This window comes from Ochotona princeps, chromosome 5 (genome assembly GCF_030435755.1).
Source record: "Ochotona princeps isolate mOchPri1 chromosome 5, mOchPri1.hap1, whole genome shotgun sequence".
In the NCBI taxonomy this organism is placed as follows: domain Eukaryota; kingdom Metazoa; phylum Chordata; class Mammalia; order Lagomorpha; family Ochotonidae; genus Ochotona; species Ochotona princeps.
Window position 1 is genome coordinate 95061325 of NC_080836.1, and position 15554 is coordinate 95076878.

The window sequence follows — 15554 nt, forward strand, 5'->3', positions numbered from 1 at the left end:
CCCACTGGTTCCAGGAAGACACGGATGGAAACAGAACCGACCCAGCAACTGCAACCACCAGCTGATCGGGGCGATGGACTGTGCTGGGCCCCGTAATTGCTAGTACATACAAGAATCTTGTCTGGGATCACCTCAGACAAAGTTTTGTTGTGGGCTGTGGAGCTGATTTACATTCCTTAAGCTGAGCACTCAGGAATCGGGCCTAAGGCAGTAGCACCTAGCCTTTGCAGATTCATTGGCGTCCTATTGTCCTGTTGATGGGCTTGGGGGAAAGAGGAGGTAATATGGTAATAAAGAGGCTTGTGGAGGACGGCTGGAGGAGTCGGCTCCCAGCACTTGGAACACCATCATGGTCTCCGTGTGTCGGTGCTTTTCGCTCGGACATTCGCCGTGCCTACTACGCCGGCTCAGCTAGCCGCGACAAATGGCGCCCAACGTGGGGCATGGCACAGCACAAAGGACGTCCGAGGGACCCCTGGAACTACAAAGGTAAGGAATTAAGGAATTAGGAATTTTGAATTAAGAATTCGGAATTTGGGAATTCTGCAGGGGCATAACTGATTTAATCCCCAGACCCTCTCCCTGTGCTAGGGCACGAGGGACAATCTGAGGGACCCCTGGAACTCTGGAGGGGCAAATTAATCTCATCCCCAGACCTTCTCCCCGTTCAGGGGCACGAGGGACAATCTGAGGGACCCCGGAAATCCGGAGGCAAGTTTAGGATTTAACTCTAGAGGGGCATAATTAATTTCATCCCCAGACCTTCTCCCCGTCTTGGGGCACGAGGGACAATCTGAGGGACCCCGGAAATCTAGAGGCAGGTTTTATAATTTTTGCAGGGGCATAAGTAAAATTTATCATGGGGCAAGAACTCTCTAAAATGCAGGTAATTAAGGGAATCCGAGATCTGCTCCAGTCACTAGGCACCGACACTAAGCTTAAGGCCTCGCAGAGTTTTTTTGAAACTGTCTGCGACGTATTCCCATGGTTTGCTTTCATTGTAGTCATCCTTTTTCTCTGGCGCTTGCTAAATATTGCTTGGTCATCCCGTCAAGCAGTGGTGGAAGCCCGCCGTAAGAAATTGTCTGTTAAAAGTAGGAGACAGCTACAAACCAGGGTAAATAAGGAGAAGGAACCCCAGACAAGACAAAGTCTGGAGAAAGTGCGTGAAGGAGATTTGTGGTCCTCTTCTGAGGAGGCTGAGGAGAAAAAGGATGGAAGTGAGTTTGTTGAGGATCCTCCACCTGTAGAGCGTGTGCCAAACAAAAGTCCCTCTTGGACAGGCACAGAGCTCTCTGCGCCGCCTGAGCCATTGGCGCCATCATGTCTGAGCACAGTTGTAAAAGGTTTACAGGAGCAACTTCAGCGCCTCTCCCTTCAGTTGAGGCAGGAGCAGAGTGGATGCACTGTTGGGGCTCGTGCTGGACCCCCGCTTTCAACTTCTCTCTCAGCTGTGGAACGTGCGGTAAAGCAAGCACAGGAGCAGGGAGACCCTGAGGCAGCTACCCTTGCTAGGCGCTTTACCTTCCCGGTAGTTGAGGTAGAGAATCAGCAGGGGCAGAGAATCAGACAGCACCTGGCACTGTCCTTTAAGGACATAAAGAGTCTGAGGGACGCTGTTCCCACATATGGTCCATCGGCCCCCTTCACTGTTTCCATGATTGAAGCCTTAGCACCTAACAATTTGACTCCGGCCGATTGGAAACAGCTCTGTAAGGCTACTCTGGATGGGGGCGATTTTCTAATGTGGAAATCTGAGTTCTTTGAGCTTTGCCTTGACACAGCACGGCAGAATACCCAGGCAGGCTTTCCTGAGAGAAATCATGATATGTTGACAGGAGAGGGGAATTTTGCTAATGTACAGGATCAGATTAATTATGACCCAGGAGTTTATGCACAGACCGCTGCTGCTGCAGTGAGGGCCTGGAAGTCTTTATCACCAAAGGGCTCGCTACATTTACATCTCTCTAAAATTGTCCAAGGCCCGGACGAGCCTTACCAGGCATTTGTAGATCGCCTACTGGTAACTGCAGATAGGGTATTTGGTGATGCAGATCAAGCCATGCCTTTTGTAAAGCAGCTAGCCGCGACAAAGTTTCTTTAGGGATCCCTCCAATCAAACTGCCGGACTCAGATCTCTAACCATGAAAAAACAGAGGACAGAACAAACCAGTCCACCACCTCAGCCATATGTTGGCAGTGAAAAACTGGGCAAACAGAGACTCTAAGATGGACTAGGCCAACCAGTGGATTCTGCAGTGATTTCTTCATGCTTGGAGTGGTGAGACTGGCAGCAATTCAGAACTGCTGAACTATCAAAACCCCTTGAGCAAGACCCTCAGAGCATGCCCCACATCGGGGACCTGAGACAGGTGGGAGACTGGGTGGGGCTTCTCCCTTTACCTTCCCCTTTACTCCAGATATAGAAAAAACAAGTGTGAAAATGACAGTCTTACCCACTTTCCTGTAGCCCTTGAACCTTTTTACCCTAACTATGTAAAGATTATCAAACATATAATAAAAAAATGAAAAAAAGACTCATATTCCATATAAAACCAGTCCATAAAAAAAGAACAAAACCCCAAGATGGCCCAGATTGTGACACTGCAACACAGATTTTCAAACTGTTAAAATAAAGATTTGAGAATAATATGAAAATACACATAAGCAGATAAGTTAACGTCTGCAGAGAGAAACTGCAATCATTCCTCAGCAGCTACCAGAACCACAGATGTTCAAGTTCCTTACTGAAACGGGTCTAACTAGTTGTACAAAACCTAATCACAGCCTCCCGCATAACTTAAAATAACCCCTAGACTGTTCGAACTACCTAACACAATGGAAATGTGACATGAATGTCATGTTCACGTGGCAATGGGCAGAGAAGCCAAAGGTACTTTTCCCTCAAAAGTAGCAACTACTTGGGCCTGCACAGTGTTGCTTGATCAATGGAAAACAAGAAAATAAAGGGAAAAGAACAGAGAAAAATCAATGAAGCCAAAAATTGATCAATAATACCCATAATCCTTTAACTATAACGATCAAGAAGAAAGAAAAAGTGATATAGGAATGAAACAGGTGACATCAGCAGAGAGTTTATATTTAAACTCTAAGTATTTCGTTTCATCCACACATCCCATCGTTCTATATAAAAAGACACCTACAGGGCCCAGCAGCGTGGCCTAGCTGCTGAAGTCCTCGCCTTGAACGCCCTGGGATCCCATATGGGCGCCAGTTCTAATCCTGGCAGCTCCACTTCCCATCCAGCTCCCTGCCTGTGGCCTGGGAAAGCAGTCAAGGACGGCCCAATGCATTGGGACACTGCACCCATGTGGGAGACCTGGAGGAGGTTCCAGGTTCCCGACTTGGGATCGGCGCGCACCAGCCGTTGTGGCTCACTTGGGGAGTGGATCATCGGACGGAAGATCTTCTTCTCTGTCTCTCCTCCTCTCTGTATATCTGACTTTGTAATGAAATAAATAAATCTTTAAAAAAAAAAAAAGACACCTACAATCACTCTGTGAAGAAAACCTTGAAACAACCATAAAACCCTGTGACTTACTGCATTAATATAAACATATTAACACAATAATATCTAGAAATATAATTTCTTTGTAAATTAAAAAAACTGAATAAATGCTGAGTTTCTGAAAAAAAAATCACTTCTAGCATGTCAACACAGATATTTCAGGATAAGGCTACTTTTTTTTTTTTAGTTATTTTAGTGATCTTTGTTTTAAAGATTTATTTTTGTTGGAAAGGCAGATTTACAGAAAGGAGACAGGAAGATCCTCCCTCTGCCGGTTCACTCCCCAAACAGGGACGCATAAGCTAGGGGCTGAAGTTCCTCACATTAGTTATTGTATGGTTCCATCAGGGTTTTGAAAACATGGTGCTGGTGTAAGGATTTCCACTGTTGCTTTCCTTAACCACTACAAGTTAACACAGATGCTTCAGGACAAAGAGACTATTGCACTAAATTAAATTATAAAGAGTACCGAGTTCAAGAATTTTGTAAGTTTGAGAATCAGCATTAAAAGGAGCCATGCAGGAAGTGATACACAGTAATGCAAAGACAGAGTAAATAAAATTCAGTCACTTAAAGTCACTTTGTCAATTTATAATTACACTAATTTAAAAAGAGGCACTAAGCAAAAACATCTTTCCATTTTTCAAACAGTATTCAAATTATTATGTATTTCACTTAGTGTAATTCTAACAACAACAACAACAACAACAACAAAAACCACTAGACAATTCTTCTCTATCTAGTATTCAAAATACAGCTAGTGCTTAACCAGGTACACACCATTTATAAGACTCTCCAGCAAACTTTCACTTTCATGTATTAGTAGCTTAGAAATGCTTTGAGAAAGTTTGCAGAGAAGAGATGGACAGAGAATGGAAAGGGAGAAGCAACAAGAGGGAGAAGCCAGACAGGAAGAGGCTGGATGGAAAAACTAAAGGGGGCCTGTGGATTTAAACTTCCAGCAGCCAGGAGGCTGTTGTTGGTGGGCTCCAGGTTGGGGAGTCCTGCTTGGATCCCGACTCCAGACACCATGTGCACGTGGTAAGCTGTCCCCAGGTGGCCAGTGCGCCATTTGGCACCAGGCTCTGCCTGCTGGCCGCCCAGGCAGGGAGCTCTGGGGTATTGGTTGTCTGAATCAATGCTTAGGTAGCTCCAGGTTGATCCCACTGTGCTTCTGTGATCTGAGTCAATCGTAAAGATTCCCAATGGCGGTAAGTCTTCCTTTGCAGAACTTGTAACCACTTAACAATGCTGAGCGCTGAACACCAGTTCATGCAAAAGCCAAGCTCGGGGCTTGTCCAGCAGGATATCCTTTTACCTGACATGATGATGGATCAGGAGACTGGTCACATTAGGCAGGGTCATAACATTAACTAGCACTCGAGAACCATATCCGGGGGTATATTCTGTATGGGATGTGTGGGCCAAACCCTGTAGAAAGTCTAGCTCCACTGGTAAGCCCAAGAGTTTGGGTGGTTTTGGATTAAGCTAGGTGTGACCAAGGAGCCTGCCATCAATCACATGTAAAGGAACCCACAGCAGTCTGGACTTGTCAAGGCAGCAGCACTTGAATGTGCATTATGAATAGGGTGTGGGGTGGGCCAGGCTGCAACATTCACCAGCTCATATACGGCCAAATGGAAGGCCAGACTGCGCCAGGCACTGGCCTAAAACCCATTGGCATGTATGAGAACTGAGTCTGGGAGTGGATCAAGGGGAGGAACTCGGGAAACTCTCCTGGGGAGTCATAGCTCCCGCTGGTGAACATGTGGTCCAGACCTGGGGGGTCAGACAAGCTGGGCAAAGCAGCTCTAACAGTTGGCTAATGTGTAAATTGGTAATGAAACGGGATGTACTGGGCAGGACTGAGCAAACCTTAACCTACAAGCGAAACTAGAAGCCAGGATGGAGCACAGATCATGCCAAGCTAGGCTCTTGCACCTGCTGGTCTACGTGAGTCAAGGACGCTAAGCCACAGTGTCTAAGGCAGAGGCCAGGACAAGTGAGGGACTGAGCCAAGCTGAGTCAGAGCACCCACTTGCAGGCACGTGATCGATGGCTACGAACAGGCCTGGTCAGGGAGCTAAGGGGACACCCTAACTGGGTTGAGGTTCCCACCAAGGGGCGCGTGTGCTGGAAAGGGGGCTGTGTTCTAACTAGGAAACAGTTGTAGCCTCCCGTGGCACTAGTGGGGACTGGGATTAGATGCACCAGGCCAGCCCAGACCCCAACACCATCTGGTGTCCTGGAGAACCAGGGTAGATGTGGGACTGACTAGGCTACGTCTCAACCCCCTACTGAGCCATGTGTGAGCTGTATGTGGGTATGGACGAGTCATGGCTGGGCTGAAACATCCAACAACAAGAACCAGAATGGGGTGAAAGCCAGCCAAGAAAAACCACTGTTCCTGCTAGGACAGGAGGTGAACTGAGTGAGGCTGGCTCATGGACCCCCTGGTATGCGCAAAATCTGGCATTGGGAGGGGTTCTGATGGAGGAGCCTGGGCAACTCCTCTGGCAGGACACAGTCCCTGCAGGTAAGCGCAAGAAGCATGATAGGAAACAGCCCAGAATAGGCCATGGAAAGTTTCCCACTGGCATACATTCGGCATGGGTCAGGAGCAGACCAGGCTGAATCAGTTCATGTCAACCACTGGCAAATCCGATCGCCAGAACAGAGTGTGGGATGGGCCGGGTTTGGTTGCGACACAACCAGTACACATTATGGAATGCCAGGGCGTGGCTGCCTGTACTGGATGTGAATGTGAATGTAGCACCCATCCAGCACACGTGAGATCCAGGAAGGAAGGGGCAGAGCTGGCGGGGGGATTAAGGGGCTGGTCCCCTCACCGGTCAGCTACTCCCACTGGAGAGCGTGGGCTGGGATAGAGACAGACCCGACCAAGCAAGGCTATAACACCTGTGCGCTGCATGTGGACTAGATCAGGGCCGCAGCATCAGCTGGCAGAAGCTGGCACTGGGGACTAATTCTGTCGAGTCAAATCTCAGGACCACCTAAAGAGTGCATAAACCGGGACAGAGAGACCTGGGAGGGAAAAGTGGGTTCCCCCTTCTTGGGTCACTATTCCCGTGGGAGGGCATGAAAACTAGGACGGGGGCTGGGATGGCTAGATAGAGAGGCACTCAACAACATCTGGGAGGGCTGGATGGTTGAGTTGGTTAGATAGAACCAAGCTTTAATACCCATTGACAAGTACCAGAGCCAAATGGGATGGGGGACAGACTGGTCTTCTGCTACACATACTGGCAAACCAGGGTAGGGGGCGGGCTTGGTGGGGGTTATTGTGGGTCGCCCCTACTAGGCTGCAGCTCCCACTGGGTGATGTAAGGGCCGAACCAGACTGGACTGCAACACCCATTGGTTCCAGTGCAACTCGGGACTGAAAACAGAACCAACCCAGCAATTGCAACCACCAGCTGATCGGGGTGATGGACTGTGCCGGGCCCTGTGCTTGCTAGAACATACAAGAAACTAGCCTGGGAATACCTCAAAGTATCTTTGGAGATCTCCCCAATCGAACTGCTGGACTCAGAACTCTAACCAAGAAAAGACAGAAGACAGAACAGGACAATCATTCATCTCAGCTATATGTTGGCAGCAAATTATGGGGCAAACGGAGACTTTATGATGGACCATATCAATTGGTGGACGACCTCATCGAGCGAAACTGGCAGCGATTCATAACTGCAGAACTATTAACACCACTCGAGCACATATCTCAGAGCATGCCCCACATCCGGGACTTAGGGTGGGCGGGAAACCGGGTGGGGCTTCTCCCTCAATATCCCCCTTTACCTCAGATACGTGATGGAAACAATATGGACATAATAGCATTACCCACTTTCCTATCCCCCTAAACCTTTTTTTTCCTTCTTTTTCCTTTAACTGTAATTAACTTTGTAAAGATTGTCAACAATACAATAAAAAGAAAAAAAATTAAAAAAAAAAAAAAAAAAAAAAAAGAAGCATGATAGGAAACAGCCCAGAATAGGCCATGGAAAGTTTCCCACTGGCATACATTTGGCATGGGTCAGGGGCAGACCAGGCTGAATCAGTTCATGTCATCCTCTGGCAAATCCGAACACCAGAACAGAGTATGGGTTGAGCCAGTTTTGGTCACGACAAAACCAGTGCACAATATGGAATGCCAGGGCGAGGTTGCCTGTACTGGATCTGACTGCAGCACCCAACCAGCGCGCATGAGAACCAGGAAGGGAGCGGGCAGAACCGGCAGGGGGATTAAGGGGCTGGTCCCCTCGCCAGACAGCTACTCCCACTGGAGAGCGTGGGCTGGGATGGGGACAGAACAGACTAAGCAGGGCTATAACATCTGTGCGCCTGATGTGGACCAGATCAGGGAAAAGCCAGGCTGGGATGATTATTCCTACTGGTGCAATCTACAATTGTAGTGGGTGAGGGATGTTTGGGCTTAGCCGCAGCATTAGCTGGCAGAAGCTGGCACTGAGGGCTAATTCTGTCAAGTCAAACCACAGAACCACCTAAAGAGTGCATAAACCGGGACTGAGAGAGACCCGAGAGGGAAAAAGTGGGTTCCCCCTTCTTGGGTCAATATTCCCGTGGGAGGGCATGAAAACTAGGATGGGGGCTGGGGTGGCTAGACAGAGAGGCACTCAACAACATCCATAAGGGCTGGATAGTTGAGCTGGTTAGACGGAACTAAGCTTTAATACCCATTGACAAGTACAAGAGCCAAATGGGATGGGGGACAGACTGGTCTGTCTACTGCTATACATACTGGCAAACCAGGGGAGGGGCGGGCCTGGTGGGGGTTATTGTGGGTCACCCATACTAGGCTGCAGCTCCCACTGGTTGATGTAAGGACCGAGTATGTGCTGGGCAGAACCACGCTGGACTGCAACACCCATTGGTTCCAGTGCAACTCAGGACTGAAACCAGAACCAACCCAGCAATTGCAACCACCAGCTGATCGTGGAGATGGACTGTGCCGGGCCCTGTGCTTGCTAGAACATACAAGAATCTGGTCTGGGAATACCTCAAAGTTTCTTTGGGGATCTCCCCAATCGAAATGCTGGACTCAGAACCCTAGCCAAGAAAAGACAGAAGAAAGAACAACTCAATCAACCACCTCAGCTATATGTTGGCAGCGAAATGCAGGGCAAATGAAGACTCTATGATGGACTATGTCAATCAGTGGATTCTTCAACAACCTCACCGAGCTGATAGTGGCGAAAATGGCAGTGATTCATAACTGATGAACTATTAAAACCACTTGAGCAAGGATCTCAGAGCATGCCCCACATCCGGGACCTGGGGTGGGTGGGAAACTGGGTGGGGCTTCTCCCTTAATATCCCCCTTTACCTCAGATACAAGAAGGAAACAATATAGACATAATAGTCTTACCCACCTCCCTACAGCCCCTGAACCTTTTTACCGTAATTAACTATGTAAAGATTGTCAACAATATAATTTTAAAAATAAATTAATTAATTAAAAAAAGAAAGAGTAAAGGAAGGGAGAGGGCAAGGAAAAAAAACAAAATGACAAACCTGCAAATGTTCTGATGTAACTTCTCTTGAAGTTCAATGAAGCTGTCATACCGATCTTTAGTGAACTTTATATTTCGGAGAACTGCTGCCACCGCGTAGGGTCGTACTTTAGCTGTCTGAAACATTGTTAGATGTCATAAGACTACTAAAGATAGTAAAGAACAAGGCTCTTTGTAGTAACATAACAGAAGGGTAGCTGGCATCTTGGCAGTCGCAAGTTTTGATTCCAACCAGTATACACACATTTATTCAATCTACAATAAAGTATGTATAAAAGGCAATGTCCTCACAGAATCTACATTTCAAAAAGTTTCTGAAAACTTGCAAAATAAATAACAAAGAAAAACAAAACCCTATTTTTCAAATACCTTACTCATACCTCATTTGTATCAAAATAATCTCCTCCAAAATTTAACTATCACGGTGCCAGAGCTGTGGCGTGTCAGACACCACCTTGGCACCAGCATCTATATGGCTGCGGGTCCGTGTCCTCGATGCTCCACTACGATCCAGTCCCCTGCGAATGCGCCTGGGAAAGCCGTGGGGGTGCCCAGGTGCTTTGGCCCCTACACCCACATGGAAGGGCCAGGAGCTCTGGGCTTCTACTTCCGCCCAGTCCAGCCCTGGCTACTGTGGTCATTTGGGGAATGAACCAGCAGATAGAAGACATCTCTTTTTCTCTCCCTCTCCTTCTCTGTGTAACTGTGCCTTTTGAATAAATAAATAAAACTTTTTAAAAATGCTTATTAATATATCGCAATTTACACAACTGTATCTCAGATGCATGCATCTTAAATACACATTTGAATAATTCCCAAGATTTACAAAAAAAGATACCGTTCTTTTTCATTATCAATAAAAACAAATTGACTTAAGAGCTAGACGCTACGTATGCATCCATTTTAGCAAATAAGAGACATTTCGTAAGAACAGTCAGTTTATATTTTTTTCCTCCTATATACATATACACAAAAAAAAATCCTTGAAAAAGCAAAAACAAAATTACCTCTTCTGTGCAAATCAGTTTTTGGATTTCTCCTTTAGGCATTACACGTTTATACACTGGAGCTTTTATCCTAAAACATTATTAAAACAAAATTATTCAAAATTAAGAAAATACTTCTTAAAGTAAATTCTATGCTTGTAAATAATAGACAAAAATCAATAGAATTAGGAAAGTGGGATGAGTTACAACAAATCAAATTTTGGCTGACTATCCGAAATAATTCTAATATTTAATGTTATCAGAAATAACAGGATGCCTAATGATACAGTTTCCTATTAAAAGAGTCCAAGCAGAGGTTACAAAATCACTAAGTAACAACCATATAAGGGGTTGGATTAGATAACGTTTAAGTATTATTACAACCACAAAATTCTGAGCTTCTACAAAGAAGAGAGTTTATTAAAAACACACAGTCCCTATCTGAACCTACTCAACCCGGTAAGACAAAGCCTTGGTAACTGGCACATTTTGTAGTTATCTCCAAGTAATTCTTATCGCAAAAACTGGGAACAGTTTTTCTGAGAAAGTGCTTCTCAAATTTCATTGTACTTAGAGAGTTAGTTAAATTTGAGGTTCTAATTCAACACATCAGCATTTCAGACGCAGGCGCCATCCTGAGCAGGAAGGCTTTACAGCACCTTCTTGATCCCGCCTGGATACCATGGGCACCCAGCACACACACACACTGGGATTAGGCACACTTTAGGAAACATTTGCCAAAAGACTATCCTTTCCTCTAAAAGCTTCTAATTGCCAGGAAGAGAACCAACTGGATCAACCTCAAACTTCTAATCATACTAATAAAATGCTTAGGGTCCGGCGGTGTGGCCTAGCAGCTAAGTCCTCGCCTTGAACGCCCTGGGATCCCATATGGGTGCTGGTTCTAATCCTGGCAGCTCCACTTCCCATCCAGCTCCCTGCTTGTGGCCTGGGAAAGCAGTCGAGGACGGCCCAAAGCTTTGGGACCCTGCACCCGTGTGGGAGACCCGGAAGAGGTTCCAGGTTCCTGGCTTTGGATCGGCGCAGCGCCAGCTGCTGCAGCTCACTTTGGAGTGAATCACTGGACGGAAGATCTTCCTCTCTGTCTCTCCTCTCTGTATATCGGACTTTGTAATAAAAATAAATCTTTAAAAAATAAATAAATAAAATAAAAATAAAAAATAAAATAAAATGCCTAAACATGATTCCACCAATATCTGTTGTTCATGTGGCACTTTAACAAGTTAAAAAATGAGTCCAGCCACCAGAGGCTTTAATTATTTTGTCACTGATAATAAACATACATAATCAAAGCCAAAAAAACAGTAATTTTTGATACACAATATTTTTCACTTTTATATTCATTACTTTCTTTATCTACTACATACAGAGTTAGATTTGTTATTGATTAGGAAATTAAAACCAAGGATGCCTGTTAATTTACAAGAGATCACAGACCCATTCTGATATATACGAGATTTAGGTACTCGACTCCTCAGCTTCCCTAGAATTTTTTTTCCAAGATTTATTTATTTTACTTAGTAGAGTTAAGGAACCAAGAGGGAGAGACAGAGAAAGAGATCTTCCATCCAGTGGATCCCTCTCAAAAGAGCAGCAACAGTCAGATCTGTGCCAGACCAAAGCTAGGAGCCAGGAGTTTTTTCTGGGTCTCCCATGTGTATGCAGGGAACCAACGACTTGGGCCATTATTCACTGCTTTCCCAGGCCATGAGCAGGGAGTTGGATTGGAAATGGAGCAGCCGGGACATGAACCAATGTCCAGATGGGATGCCAGCACCAAAGGTGGGGGATTAGCCTACCTGCACTGGCCCCTAGAATTCTTTTTTTTTTTCTAAGATTTATTTATTAGTATTGGAAAGTCAGATATACAGAGAGAAGGAGAGACAGAGAGGAAGATCTTCCATCCGATGATTCACTCCCCAAGTGAGCCGCAACGGCCGGTGCACGCCGATCCAAAGCCAGGAACCTGGAACCTCCTCCAGGTCTCCCATGCAGGTGCAGGGTCCCAAAGCTTTGGGCTGTCCTCAACTGCTTTCCCAGGCCACAAGCAGAGAGCTGGATGGGAAGTGGAGGAGCCGGATTAGAACCGGCGCCCACATGGGATCCTAGGGCGTTCAAGGCGAGGACTTTAGCTGCTAGGCCACGCCGCCCGGCCCAAGCCCCTAGAATTCTTAAAGTAAAGGCACCTAAAGTTGTGGTATCTCTATCTTTCCTCCCAAACTTGAACAAATCCAATGATCTGTTCATTCCAATAAGATTGCTTAAGGAAACAACAAAGATTTGCTGAAGAATTTCCTAAAAAGCCATGGTATTACTGACTTTCAGTTTTAAAAAAAAAAGTTTTCCAGAGGATGGCATTACGGCACAGTGCGTGAACTCGGCACCTCCAACAGCCGCATCCCATGCAGGCACTGGTTCAGGCAGACTCCACTTCTGCTCCAGCTCCCAAGCGGCCGGGGCGAAGCAGTGGGGGACGGCCCAGGGGCTTACGTCACCGCCAGCCATAGGCCTCGGCCAGGCACCCATCTAGGGAGTGAACCAGCATACGGAAAATCTTCTTCCTTCTCTCTCTGTAACTCTTTAACGTAAATAAATAAATCTTTAAAACAAATAAAATAGTTTTTCAATGTTTGGTAAATTTTCAAAATCTCCATTCCTCCAAGTGAAAAGTCACATGTACATATAACAAATCTTTTGTTTTTTGTTTTTCCCAGAAACTTAAACCTGACCACAGATAAGAACTGAAAGGACCCTTACCTTTCTTTGAAGACCTGCAGACTCCGAGCTAAACCTTCCAGACACAGCAGGTCATATCGGTTGGCAGGGACATCAATTTTGTAAAGAACAACATCAGAGGCTCCCTTCGCCTTTACGTTTCCTTGCTCTTTACTTATTATTTCCTTCTCAGAAGTCTAAAATAAGCCAAAAACAATTTAATGATATTAAATAAATCTAAATTACTTTTTATAAGAACAAGTCATCAGTCCTGTAAGGCAGTTATGTTATGAGCTATTTCCTACTACAAAACAAACATGGGCTTACTGAGTATGTTACATGTTTTAATCACAGTAAACAAACAAACAAACAAAAAATATTCTTGATCTACTGGCTCCAGCTACCTGGACCCTCACTCATTCTGGAACAGTGCAAATGCATCTAAATCAAATTTCAGCAAACTATGGCTCATAACTGGCAACTGCTTTTGTAAACAAAGTTTAATGAAACACTGCCAGATGCATTCATTTGCATATCATGTACTACAACTTACACACTGCCATAGGTGAGTTTTAACAGAAGTCAAGATCTACAAAGCCTAAAATATTTGCCACCCTTACAAAAAGGTTTGGCTATTCCAATCTAAAAAAAAAAAAAATGTATATATCCCCCAAGAACATAGAACACCAACACCAAAAGAGCCCAAGAGGTCAAATAACGATAAAGGAAAAGAAATATATAAATCTGAAAGTATGACTCTAAAAGCGGAATCATGCGACACCAAACCTAGAAACAATATGACAAAGTCAGTAACACAAGAACATACTGGAAACATTCAGAGAAATCACCAGGAGCTACACTAAGAATCTGAAGGGCCTGTGAGCACAGCAGGAGGCGCTCCAGCGACAGTAACGGCAGGAAGCAGCGGGGACGCCAGCCAGGAGGAAACCATCCAGGGCAGAGCTTCAGGATGCTAGAACCACAGCCTCAGCGCATGGAGTAACAGATATTCTCAAAAACACTCATTGCTAAGAAGTCAAACTGTATTCCCTCTTATTACTAAAGCAAAGACCTCAGCAGGTCAGGCAGCCTGTGTGGGTCGCCTGTAGCCTGAGTCACAGTGTCTGGGATCAAGTCCTCCACTTGCTACCCAGCCCCTTGCCAACAGGCACCCTGAGAGGCAGCACGTGATACTCAACATGCAGCACGGGCCACCCAGGCGCGTGGGAAACCCAGACGGGCTCCAGACCGGCCTGGCCCAGTCCCAGCTTTGGGGAATCTATCACTTGCCTTTTACGTAAACAAAAGTAACTTAAGTTGAGAAAGAGAAACTTTCAATCAAAATGTTGTGTCCTAAATGATAATATCATCTGTCTGGAAACCCCACTTAACCAGAATTCCCATTCCTTCCACTAACCATAACCTGATAAAATAATGCCTTGAGCTCTATCAAAACACGTGATGATTTTGTTGTATAAGATGCCACCTCCCTGCCACGGCTTCGGTGGCTGACATCACTGCTCAGATGAACAATGATAATCCTGCACACTGCCCAGAGGCATTGAACGTCCAGAGCTAACAAAGAAAACCATGTCAGATTCCAGGAAAATTTGATTCTGAGCACCTCAAAGGCAGATTTCGGGAATATCTCTGTAAGGAAGGGCAGGTAACTCAGTAACCACCGAAAGAAGCTATCCAGATGAAAAATGGCCTAATGCTTTTTCCAAAGTTTAAATCTTCTTTCATGTTCAGTATTTCAATTCAAAAAGACAAAACATGAAGATGATGTTGTATCAATTTTGACAGAAACAGATATACATTTTAAGATTCATTTAATTATTTGAAAGGCAGAGTTACGGGGACAGAGAGAAAGCCTGCCATCTTCTGGTTGACTCCCCAAGTGGCTCGAATGCCCAGGCCTGGGCTAGACCAAAGCCAGGAACCCTGAACTTCATCTGCGTCTCCCACGTGACTTTGGGGGTCCAAGCACGTGGACTATCCTTTGTTGCTTTTCCAAGACCAAGAGCAGGGAGCTGTATCAGAAGTGGAGCAGCTGGGACTTGAGTCTTGAATCAGAGGTCAGGTTATGAAACACCTACATCCAAAAGACAGCTTACCAAAGAAGTCACACTCCCTACTAGACAGCTGTCATTTCAATCACACACAGTGTCTGAGGACGAGCTAAGGGTGCAGGGCCCTCAGGGCTCTGGAGGAGGCAACACCTCTACAGCCCTACAGATCCCTTCTTTAAAAGCAGCTGCCTGCTGGGGAGCTCACAGTCCCACTGTGACTGTCTGGCTTGCTAACCCCTCACCACATTAGCCTCATAACTGAACAGATCGTATGAAAACGAGGCACGAATGCCTTTTGAAATCTGAGTCAAAGTGATGGATTCTTTCAGAAATGGAGTTTAATCCCCTGAAGACAGAACACACAAATCCCCACGGCCCACAATGTCTAGCTATAATGTAGCAGAGACAATAACAGCAAACTCCTGAAAAATGAGTTTATACACAGGACATGAGAAAAATAAAGATCTTTTACATACAATTTCATCGAGCTCCAGGCCAAATTCAAAACACAGTTCATCAAATTCTTCATCAGCTAGGAGAGAAAAGAGTTCATTAGTTCTTATCTATTCAGCCTAAATTAAAATCATATGTAACCTGCACTTTCTTATTTATTTTTTATGCATTACATCTCATTAACTGCTTTACACCACACATTAAATACCAGACTCCGGGCATTATCATT

At 45.5% G+C, this 15554-nt stretch overlaps 1 protein-coding gene across 1 annotated transcript in view; it reads right to left on the minus strand.

The window, feature by feature from the left end:
• The window catches only part of FARSB (phenylalanyl-tRNA synthetase subunit beta), an 84765-nt gene that overhangs the window by 64201 nt on the left and 5010 nt on the right, over nt 1-15554 (minus strand). The window contains exons 2-5 of the mRNA XM_058665067.1: nt 15349-15404; nt 12843-12997; nt 10086-10155; nt 9080-9195 (exon numbers count right to left, since the gene is read on the minus strand). Coding sequence (XP_058521050.1) covers nt 9080-9195; nt 10086-10155; nt 12843-12997; nt 15349-15404 — 397 coding nt within the window. The remainder of the gene's footprint in view (nt 1-9079; nt 9196-10085; nt 10156-12842; nt 12998-15348; nt 15405-15554) is intronic.